Source organism: Siphateles boraxobius, unplaced genomic scaffold (genome assembly GCF_051911475.1).
Source record: "Siphateles boraxobius isolate OS27281-9 unplaced genomic scaffold, OSU_SipBor_1 46, whole genome shotgun sequence".
NCBI classification, from domain to species: domain Eukaryota; kingdom Metazoa; phylum Chordata; class Actinopteri; order Cypriniformes; family Leuciscidae; genus Siphateles; species Siphateles boraxobius.
In genome coordinates, this window is record NW_027509097.1 from 13,975,202 (window position 1) to 13,986,456 (window position 11,255).

At 36.4% G+C, this 11,255-nt stretch overlaps 2 protein-coding genes across 6 annotated transcripts in view; both read right to left on the reverse strand.

Moving 5' to 3' along the window:
• ablim2 (actin binding LIM protein family, member 2) overlaps positions 1–7,723 on the reverse strand; it is a 75,504-nt gene extending 67,781 nt beyond the window's left edge. Inside the window, exon 1 of one of the 5 annotated variants that reach the window (XR_013194463.1) lies at positions 7,384–7,723. The gene's annotated coding sequence lies outside the window, so the exon portion shown is untranslated. The remainder of the gene's footprint in view (positions 1–7,383) is intronic. The other 4 variants (XR_013194460.1, XR_013194465.1, XR_013194449.1 and 1 more) reach the window with 4 other exon arrangements.
• A 974-nt stretch (positions 7,724–8,697) lies between these two features.
• On the reverse strand, positions 8,698–11,018 carry cdca9 (cell division cycle associated 9). Its single transcript, XM_077200967.1, has 10 exons — positions 10,814–11,018; positions 10,600–10,731; positions 10,465–10,505; positions 10,340–10,391; positions 10,198–10,268; positions 10,072–10,121; positions 9,266–9,352; positions 9,109–9,175; positions 8,945–9,031; positions 8,698–8,853 (listed from the first exon to the last, which is right to left on the reverse strand). The coding sequence occupies exons 1-10, from the start codon at positions 10,998–11,000 to the stop codon at positions 8,812–8,814; spliced, it is 816 nt and encodes a 271-aa protein (XP_077057082.1). The 5' UTR covers positions 11,001–11,018; the 3' UTR covers positions 8,698–8,811.
• Positions 11,019–11,255: the final 237 nt, after the last annotated feature.

Consider the following 11,255-nt stretch of genomic DNA (forward strand, 5'->3'; position numbering starts at 1 on the left):
TAATTCCTATACAGGAATTAAACAAATTATGAATATATATAACATTTTTACAAAAAAAAAAAATATATTACATGTTAAATAAAATAATAAACATTTCATTTATATGTATACCTAATTTTTAAACTAAGTTTTTTTAAAAATAAAATTTGGGGTTATAGCCTAATCTTCTGGTGCATAAAAATATAGTATGTACCATAAACGTGCTTTGTTTCCATATCTAACATATTTGGTCAAACATATATATTTCAATTTCTACATGATTTTTGTAGAAAATATGTTTTGCCTCAACCCCGAAAATACATTACCCACTAACCATCCTGTACCAATTAAGTGACTGTGTGAGAGAGTTTAAAACAGTAAATATTATGAATTATAGTGTTTGAACACTGTTTTTTAGATGAAACTTATATTGACTATGTTTACATGCACCCTCGTAATGCGATTATAATGATATTTAGGCAATATTGCAATTAAACTTCACACAATAACCAAACCAAATACACTTTAACCAAAATGTGTGGCGTATGCCTGTTTTAATCGCACTAAACAGGCATGTAAACACTTTAATCACATCTTTTCCACTCACACATAGTTGTAACCATTTTTTGAGGTGCTGAAGGAAGTTCATGTTGACAACGTTGCACAATATGAAAATGCACTGATGGGCGAAAACAAAAATGCATTTTTAGGCATCACCGAAAAAATCCAATACATTTTGCATTTTATGCAAGTAGATTAAAACCGTGGCCAGTAACAACCATGAATGCGAGTTCATCATTCACGCTGTGCATTGGAACAATCAGAATAATGAAAATTGCATGTAAAGGAGAATGAAGAGGTTTGCTCGTGTAATATTAACATCTTACTCTGATTAAGTTCGTACTGTGATTATTGGAAATAATCACATTACTGGTGCACATAAACATATTCATTGTCTGTAGGTGACATTGTACAGAGAGCTGACAAAGCACAGCCTGCCCTGCACTTCATCAGGAAGAAAATAGCACACGCATACACACACACACACACACACACACACACACGAAGACTGCCAGTGTAAAAAAAAGATCAAATTCTCTCTCTATACTTTGATCTGTATTTAAAAGTCCTTCAGCACTTTTACTTCAACTTCATTCTGTAGCCTATCTTTTTTGCCTGAGTTAATGGAGAGTAATAGGGCCCACAGAAGGAGAGAGATAAGAGAGCGAGAGAGAGAGAAACAGTGGTGGGGATGTACTCCGCTTACTCCAACTCAGACACCCTTAAGATTTAAGTTATGAATAATTTACTGCAGTCCTTTACTGTCTCCACGTAACCCGAGACTCCTCTAAAGCACAGCAGCGGTGCTCAGGTGTCAAATCTCAGCAAAACATGCAGCTATGGGTGAGAACATATATTAGGTTATTGAAATCTATGAAGACAACAGTAACTAAGCCATTCTGTAAAACAGTACAAAAAAAAGTCAAAATTATTGCAGTACCTTTTTCAAGAAATTGAGTATTTCTACTTGGAATTTCGTGTTTAATTAAAATGTTTCTTTGCCGTTTCTTAGAAATGTCTCGTGTTTCACAATTACAGCGTGGAAACTCTTTTAAAGCAAAAATCCTACAGCTATGTTTTTTCACTGTAGATTGATTACACTGAAAAGACACATATATATAAATATATGCGCATGTGCTTCAGTACACCGGGGAATTCGTGATGGAGGGAAACCTCAATTGAATCAAATTTCTGAATACAAAGCAAAGCAGTGGAGAACATGTATACAAAGTTATGTCATACATTTCTAGATGGCGCAGGCTAATAAGTCCTCAACATGCTTGCATCACATCATTCTCTATAGGGCGCAGCTGATTGGTTCTTGTTGTATCAGTAGCTAATGAGCTACGTGCTCAACCTTCAAATACTTGGTGAGCATTTGCCTTAGCAGTGTAGTGCGCTTTGAAACCCTCCACCTTCCCCAGCTCCACCTGGTACGGATAATTCATGTTCACGCAGCAGCATGTCTTACTTTCTACTGCCAATACATACACGAGACGCTGCTGTGAGCAAGTCCCAAACTTGCTCTCCAGCAGCATAGCAGATCTATCAACATTGTCATATCCATTACTATGCCAAACACTTTGAGAGTTGTCATAAGAGAAATATTAAATGTACATCGTAGTAGCCCTAAGATCCCATGTTCATTTTTTACAGCCAATTTGAGCTCAAACTGCATGGTTAATTAGCATAAGTTATTTCTAGTTTCTATTGTTTAACAAATTGTTCGAACAACAGATGTTCAAGATGTTTTAGGAAACAGTCATGACTCTTCTCAATCAATGCATCATATTATTGTAGCAAAGCAGACTATGGGCTGAACTATCTGTTTGCAAAACTAATGGCAGACAGGGGAGTGAAAACAACCTGTCTGAAAACAATCATTATTTTAGCAAAAATGTATAACGTTATTCAAAAACTATTGTTTTTAAAAAATTTTACTGTACGAATTTATCACTGCAGTTTTTCTAGGGTTAACCAAAAACAAGTTAACAAAAACAGATTAAAAATCCTTGAAAAGACAGTCCTTTCGGTTCTATTTGCTGATTTACAGCTTCTGAATGGAGAACAATGACTGGCAGTAAATACAGACCTGGTAAATCCAGTTTAGCACAGGGATGCTACATTCTGGATGTGTCCTCCATAACCTCAGCACTTTTGGTTTCCATGGATGAGAGGGCTGATGGTTAGAGAATCATCACACTCTGCGGTTACATTCCCTTCAGAGTCAAATATACATCACAATAATATACGCACACCATGATCAGAAATGAACAGGGGCTTGGGGGAAAATAAAATGCCACCAACATGAACAAAAAATCCCTGCATAATCAAGATAATAGGGCAAAAAGAATTACCCTGCACAATTAAACTAAATCTACACAACTGTCATGATTAAAGTGAAGATTGGAAAAATTAAGCCCTGACACACATACATATAAACTGGAACATTGTTTTAAAATCTGCAGAAAAGAAGGTCAATTCAAAAACCCTGTATAGCACAAACAGTTCTGAATAACAATATGGCTTTATTGCTAAACCAAATGAGCTGCAAACAACCATTACTTTTAAGATCTGATGTTTCAGGCTTGACTTATGGGATGAGAGGCATGCCTGATCAGATGAAGATATATTTAGAGATATTCAAAGTGTGTAAAATAAAGGAAAGAGTACATGCACGCAAATTGCCTGTGGTTTGACATGGTTTCAGTATCTCATGAACAAGCCAGTAACAAATTTTGATGAAACCAGACGAAGCTCCATCTGGGGTGTCATGCAAACTGTTCATGAACACTGACTCAGCAGTACTTTATTCAGCAGAGCTTCATTCCTATAAAATAATGAAAATGTTCAAAGCAAAAGTCATCATATGAGTTTTATTACTGTTGTGCATGTGCAGTGGCTATGGTACAAAACATGTGAGAACAAAACAACCCATATCTGTTATTTGGAGCGTTTGAAGAAAACTAAGCAGAATATGCACACACACAGTCACCAGTATGGTGGCAGGGCATCTCTGGAAAGCTTGCCTTTAGGGTACGATGGGTAAACAGAAGCCTATTTTGCATGAAAGCGCAAATAACTGGTCTTTTTAACAAATACAGCTCTTACCTTTGTGTAAAAATTAAAGGTGCATTGTGTAATATTTCTGAAGATCTATTGACAGGAATGCAATATAAGATCCATAACTATGTTTTCAGTGGTGTATAAAGACCTTGCATAATGAACCGTTATGTTTTTATTACCTTAGAATGAGACATTTATATCTCCATAACCGCGGACACCCCCTTCTATGGCGGTCGACATATTGTGTCGTCAAGTTACTACCGTAGCCGACAGCGAACAAACAGCGCGTTTCCTCACTACCTTGAAAAAGAAGTTTTCAGTGGTTTATAAAGACCTTAATTAATGAACCGTTATATTTGTATTACCTTAGAATGAGCAGTTTCTATCTACATACACCGCAGATCCCCTTACATTGAAACACGACGACATGTTTCTACAGTAGCCCTAAACGGACAAACACGTTTTGTTACTATGTTGCTCTTCGTGCAAGGAAGCAAGCTTAGTTCAGCGAATAAAACACTGACACAATGATGAACAAGTAACAATAATATTCGCAATAACATCGTTTTACTGAATAATTAAGTAAACATCATTTCTTAATTTATCATTGTAAAGAAACCTCATTGCTGAACTGGCTACTCTCTGCTGTCTCAGACGATGACACATTTGCCTGTTGGCCACCGTAACTTTTGTTGGTTCCAATTTGTAACCTCACCACTAGATGCCGCTAAAAATCACACCTTTAAGCTCAAAGCAAATATCAAGTCATTAGCATATATCAAATGCTTCATGGTCTGAATGTGGGAAGGTTTTTTTTTTTTTAAACAGCTTAAACCATCATCCAATAATTCCATATGAATACATGCACATTCACATACTGGTATGTATTATGTTGATTTAGTTATTATACAAAAGTCAATTTACACAGGAAAAACAAGTTTTGTACCAAGAATAGTACATTTAAAAATGTGTATTATAATGTGAACATGGCATATGCATGAAGGGATGTCCAAAATAATAAGTAAAGTACTTTGTGGCATAATACGGTCTAAAACCATTACTGCACATCAAATGACAAATGGCAGACAATATAATGGTGGAAAGAGTTATGCTGTATTAAAAACAACAGATCCTGTTCTTGAACTGCCCCTTCAAAATCCTGCTGATGATGAAACGGCATTCTCCCAGCATGCCAACTTGCCAAGAGTCAATTAACAAACCAGCATGGTTCATGAAGAAGGCAAGGGTGTATATTTCAAACACTTTTTAATATATATGATATCCAATTTGTGTCTCCTTTCTGATTTCTGCAGATCAGAGAAGCACCTTAAATAGCTGAAAACAGCTTCCACTTCACTTGAAAAATGAGCCTTCTTATTTAGACCCTACCATAGCTGGTGTTTGATGAATAAGCTGGAGGCCATTGCTCTCACAGTAAGTCCAAATAAACCAGGACAAGGAAAATGTCACAGACCCACTCTAGATTTCAGGGCTAATTACTAGTGTCTCTTTCTCAGGGACTTACTGTACAGCAGTGATATCGTCAGCTATTTCTCTGTTTGCTTCCAACAGCTGTAAAAATCTTACAGTCTGCTCAGCTCCTCAAAGAGACAAAATCCACAATCTGTCTAATTGCAACCAAATACCTTCAAAAAAGGAAAGGATCTAAAAACAAACCTCTGAACCTGCATACCCTAATACAGAGGCGCAACTAACCATACGATCATGCTTAGAATAGCAAAATAATTGTTTATCATCTTTTTAAAAGCAGGAGAATAGCACATATTTTGTTGTCAGTGACAAAGGCCATGTCATGCATCAAACTCAGTATTTTTGGCACAAATTAATCTGTTACTTGGTAGATAGTATAACTAAAACTATAAAATAAGACATTAGCCAAATAGTTAACTTGCTAGGGTTCCTACACATTTTCCATTTCAAAATGTATTTGACTTAAGTCCAATGAAATTGACTTAAATTTCCAAATCTCCTTCCAAAAGATTTTTTCAGACCATATTTAACAAACAGTTCATACAACATTATTTTCACTTTATATCTGGTATAGTAGAGTCATTTGTAAATTTGTTTTCTTTGGTTTTCTCAAAATGATAACATGCACTTGCATAATGAGAAGAAACCTAAAACACTTTATAACCTGCATATATTCACTGCGGATGCATCAGTTTCATACTGTAAAAGTGGTCTGATGTTCCATGATCACTAAACAGCAAAGTACAGTCTAATTTAGATAATAGTTTACTCTTTTATCTGTTGCTGGTCTGAATGGCACACACACATTTGTATAATGAAGCTCAAACTAGACCTGTTTCATGTAATGAAAATGTGTGCCTTGAATGAATTCAGTCCTGCTAAATTAAATGATCACTCAATTTCCCATGAAAACACTCTGCTTGTATGATACGTTTATTTATGATAGAAAGTCTAAATTTTATATTTTAGGAAACTAAACAGGGTCAATAATTTGGAAGCACAAATATATTTCCATACTTATCCAAACCTGGATATTACTCAAATCACATTCCAACTTTTACATACTTTGTAGGAACCCTGGCTTGCAATAAGGGGGAAAAAATGTGCCAAACAGTCTTTTGTGCTGTGAATTTCTGCTTAATTTCAATGATTTACATGTTCACTTTTGTACAAAAAAAGTGTTGGAACAGCATGTCCCATACGAAAATAATTTCTGTTCTGAACCAAACCCAGTTGAGAACTGCTGCTCTGGTGTACTAGCTTCACTCCAAAGTCACTCACATCACGATTTAGTGATTTAGATTTACTGCTCTGCTACTACATCCGTCAGTTTCACATGAGTTGAATTTAAGGCACATCATGCTGACCTGAAAATAAGGCTATACAGAATGTAAAATTAACCAAATTATGCATAATGTATTTCAAATGTACTTTTCCAGAAAAACATTTCTAAAGAGAAATAGTTCATTTTGTGAACAAAATTTAATTTAATTAGGCAACCCTTTAATGCACAGGTAAGAACAGGGTATGAGGTTGCAGAACATCATTCTCCACATAAAAAATTGCACTTGCTGCTAGTATAAATATCGTATTGATTAAAGTCACTGGTATTGACACCTTGACAGCAAAATCAGCGAATACCCGAGATCTTGTGGATTATCCCAATTACCAGATGTTCTCCTCAACACCCCCACTGTTAACTTAAACTACCACATGACACTAGACCTACTGTAGCTCTATTATTACATTACTTTCAAAGTATCGTGCTATGTTAAGTTAATGGCCTTTCTAAGGAGCTTCCAAAATGACCTAAAACTGCAGTTAAAAATCCAAGGACAAAATCCAATTGTTTAGTTACTAAAATATTATACAAGTAAATTTTTGACTTTACAAAAACTTAATATGTTATTTTAGATAAAGAGAGACAGATCTCTCAAAATAAAATAGCCAAATGCAACAAATCCCTTAGTAATAATTGTATTATAGTTCTTACGAACTTAAGGGGTTCATTGTCACTGGTTGCAAAACACAAAGACGGTGCTTCGGCCTTATTAAACATCTGGGCACGCTAGATCACAGTTAAACGCAACGAGACAACCTAAGTAAATACACCTTGGACAGCAGCACATTACGCATTTCGTACAACAGGGCTGCACTGCAACATAATGAGCGCTGGTGGATGGGTGGGTGGAACCACCAGACTACACCGCGTACAGACACACAGGCAAATCTCCGGGCTTTTAGGTAATGAGATTAGTATACGTGATGCACTCCCAACACACTCACCGGTGCTCATTGTTATCCGCAGACCTTTTCAGAGTCCAATGTCATGTAGGCTATATCTCTAGATCCTCATTAAGGCGGAGCAGTCAGCGCGCTCCGTACATTTTCCAATCACCCGGTGCACAAGTGCTCGAGCCGAAGTGGAAAGTAATAAAAAGGTACGAAATAAGCGCCTCGCACCGGCGACTGAAGAAAAGTTGTTGCTATATATGCTGTCGAATCAGTAATAAACGTAGTGCGCAGCGTTGCGGGCGCATGCACGAGCAGGGTGTTGCCGTACGGCTGTGATGCGCTCGTGCGTAGGCTATTTGCCTCAGCACCATTCCCGCACGAGACGCACTGTGCCAGATACGCGTAAAGACGGAGGGCGTATGGGAAATGGAGTTTATGTACGCGGATTCATATTATCAGAAGAAACTCTCCGAGATTAACTACAGCAAAATACCATTAATGGCATCATTTTAAAGCATATCTCACCACCAGAGAGAGGATTTCCCTCTGTATTGGCCACAAGACTCAAAGTGCTCACCCCAATATCTGTGCTGAAATATAGTTGGGCGACACCAGGGGTCTCAGGTGCCTAGACAGGTCTTAGATTAAGCCAGGATTAGGGATTAGTTCAATTAGGACATTTAAATAGCTTTTATAAACATGCCGTAGAAAAATAAACATTACAGGTGTGCATCTTGAGAAAAAACAATGGCACTGACATTTAAGGCATGTCAGCTCAAGTTGCTTTCAGTTAAAACAGCTCAACCATGCATTTTAGCCTGGGACTAGGTTTAAGACATGTCAGTGAAACCGAGGGATAAAGTAATAGTCATTTGTTATGACAAATAGTCATTTGTCATAACGCAAACAGTGTGGTGAGTTGTGCACATAGCAGTGATGCTTTCAAAGCTACGTTAATAAGCTCCAGATATTTATGTATGAAAATATGCAAATTGATCAAGTTAAATGCATAAAATTACATGCATAAAATAATGATTTAAATGGCTGTATACTGAGCAGTGTTATTTTATCATTGAGATAGTATTAAAAGGTTAATCATTTGAATTAGGTTCTCTTTTTAATTCTATAGATATAATTTCAGTTTGTTATTTTAGTACATAAAGTTAAATGAAAAGTGATGGCAATTAATATATAGCCTATATTTCAGTTAACTTTTATTTTAATAAATCACTCCAGTACTGAGAAACTTCACAACAGGACAATATGCATAAGCAAACTAACACCATCGAGTGTTAACCATTTATGGCATCCTCTATCAGTCTTTACATATTTGCATACAAATCACACTGCATATACTAGACAAAATCATAAGCAAATCCCTTTATTGCATCTCTTTACAATAGTTTATTTATTGATTTACATTTAAACATCATTAAAACACTGGCTCCAACTGATCAGATTAAAACACATCAGTACGTTTTATTGAGCCCCACTTTTTTTACAAAGATAGTCCATTAGGTCCTGCAATAAAGAGTTCAAACTTCTGGTTATGCTAAATTTCCAGTGTTTCTTTAAGCAACCACTTAAAATATGCCGTTTTTAAATGGTTTACCTTGATCTTTCGCATCTGATCTACAGCCGCATCATCGAGCAGCTCAACACTGATGTCATCTTTATTGTCCTCAGAAAGTAGCAGTGTCTTAAAAATGCAGAAAAGGACCATTGTTGAAAGCTATGATGAGCAAAAACTTGTTAATGGTTCGTACATACACTCACTTCTCCATGGGAAGTTACTATTGTGGCTGTAGCCATCATTTCATCACCAACAGAGCGACTTGCTTGTCTGTTAGTCAAAAGAAAAGCAGCATTTTTGTGAAAATGCAGATCTGAAAAGATATACACCGGTAACACCAAGCAAGAAAGGAGACCTTACCTAAATTTACCCCCTAAACCAAACGCTTGGTCACTAAGTTTGAGAACCCGTCCTTGGGTTCTTTTTGCACTGATAGTTGAGACAGACCTGACAGTGAAAGTAAAGAGAAATACAAATGTGAGCTCTCCACTATATTTGACCATTAGGAATATTCCATTGTAGACAAAAGCAATTATTTAACCCTCTGGTATTCGTCACTGAGAGAGAGAGAGAGAGAGAGAGAGAGAGAGAGAGAGAGAGAGAGAGAGAGAGAGATCACAATTGTGATCCTCAGCATTCAAGAACAAAGACAATAAGCTTACCTTTTTTTAATGAAATTTTCTACTTAAGTTTCAATATTTCATGGTAATACACAATATTCACCTCTAAAGTATGCACCATTTATTTTTAATATAAAAAAAGAAAGAAAGTCAGATTGGCACTATCTGATAGGACAATAAAACGATAAGTAATATCACGAAGTAACTACTAGATGCCAGTTAAGATATATATATATATATTTCCCTAGTTTCCCTAGTTGCTTAGCATTTGGTTTTGCATTTGGATATGCATTTACACATGATCAAAGACTAATTTATCGTGGCTGATTTGTAGATTGTACCATGAAAAACTGAACTGCTCTGTATTTGGCATTTTATAAACATTTGCCATTCAAGACCATTTAGGGTTTTCGAATCATGTCCACAACTTGTTTTCAGCAGGTGCAAAAAAAAATTCTAGTACCATTCCAATTAAACTCAAAACAAATGGTCAAAAGTGACCATAGGGTTAGAAACCAGAGGGTTTCAGTGAAATTAAAGCTTTACCTCAGACTCCCAGTGCTGTTACTGTTGTGCAGGGTCTTCTTCGCAGGTTTCTGTTATGAGAAAGCTCAAACATCAATTTTTAATTAGGCGCCCACAAAGAGGACAAAACAAATGGAAGGTCAGTACCTTTACACTATCCACTAGAACGGTCTTGACTTGACCCGATGGCCTTTGATGCCCTGCTGTGGCATTTAAACCTAAAAAGAATAAATGTTAAACTAAAATCAATAAATGCTGAATTTAACAACGTGACGAAGTTGCCTTGAACCTTTTTTGCTTGGCTTTCTAGATAGGGGTTTCCGAATTTCTGGAGACGCACTCTAAAAAAAGAAGAAAGAAAGGATACAACAACCAGCTTTAAGCAAACAGCAGAGGGCAGCAAAATCATTTTACCTTTAGTGCCATTGTGACCTCACCCACAGACGTGTCATCATCTTTAAAAAAAACACACACACACACAGATTATTAAAGAGACAAATAACATTAATAATGTCCAGAAAGGACACACATGCTGTGAAGTTGTCGTACCATTCATTAGGTCTTTTATCAGCGTGGTGTGGAGCGAGTGCGGCATTTTCATCAGCTCTATTTTGAAAACTCGGTCCACAGTTGCCAGTAATTTGTTCAGATTGGCCTCCATTTCATTAATCCGGTCCTGAGCTGTTTCGGTGCAAGCAAGATAACTGGTTTATTAGTACATATGCAAGAAAAGATTATGTATTGGCTTTAAAATATGACTGACCTTCCTTCTCAAACTGTTGTATGAACAGCTCCTTTCTCTTGGTGAGTCTAATCTTCTGGTCACAATCAGGCTGACCTTCAGAATCCTGACTGACTTTTCTAGTTCTTCGTGGAGCCATGCTAATAATAATAATACAAGAACAGATCTTTTTATGAACAATACAAACCTGGGAGCAGGTGCTCACCATGCAATTACCTTCTTCTGTTTTAATGACGATTGGCAAACAAATGTATACTGTACTCTTCCGCCACCTAATGGACTGGATGCGCCTACATCAGATTTTCCCGAACTGCTTTTCGCGATTTTCTACAAACAAACAAACAAACAAACAAACAAACAAACAAACAAACAAACAAACAAATACTAATTTTTCTTATAGTCCATAAACCAACATCAGATAGATGAGAACATGCAAATGTTTTGTTAAAATATTTAAATATTA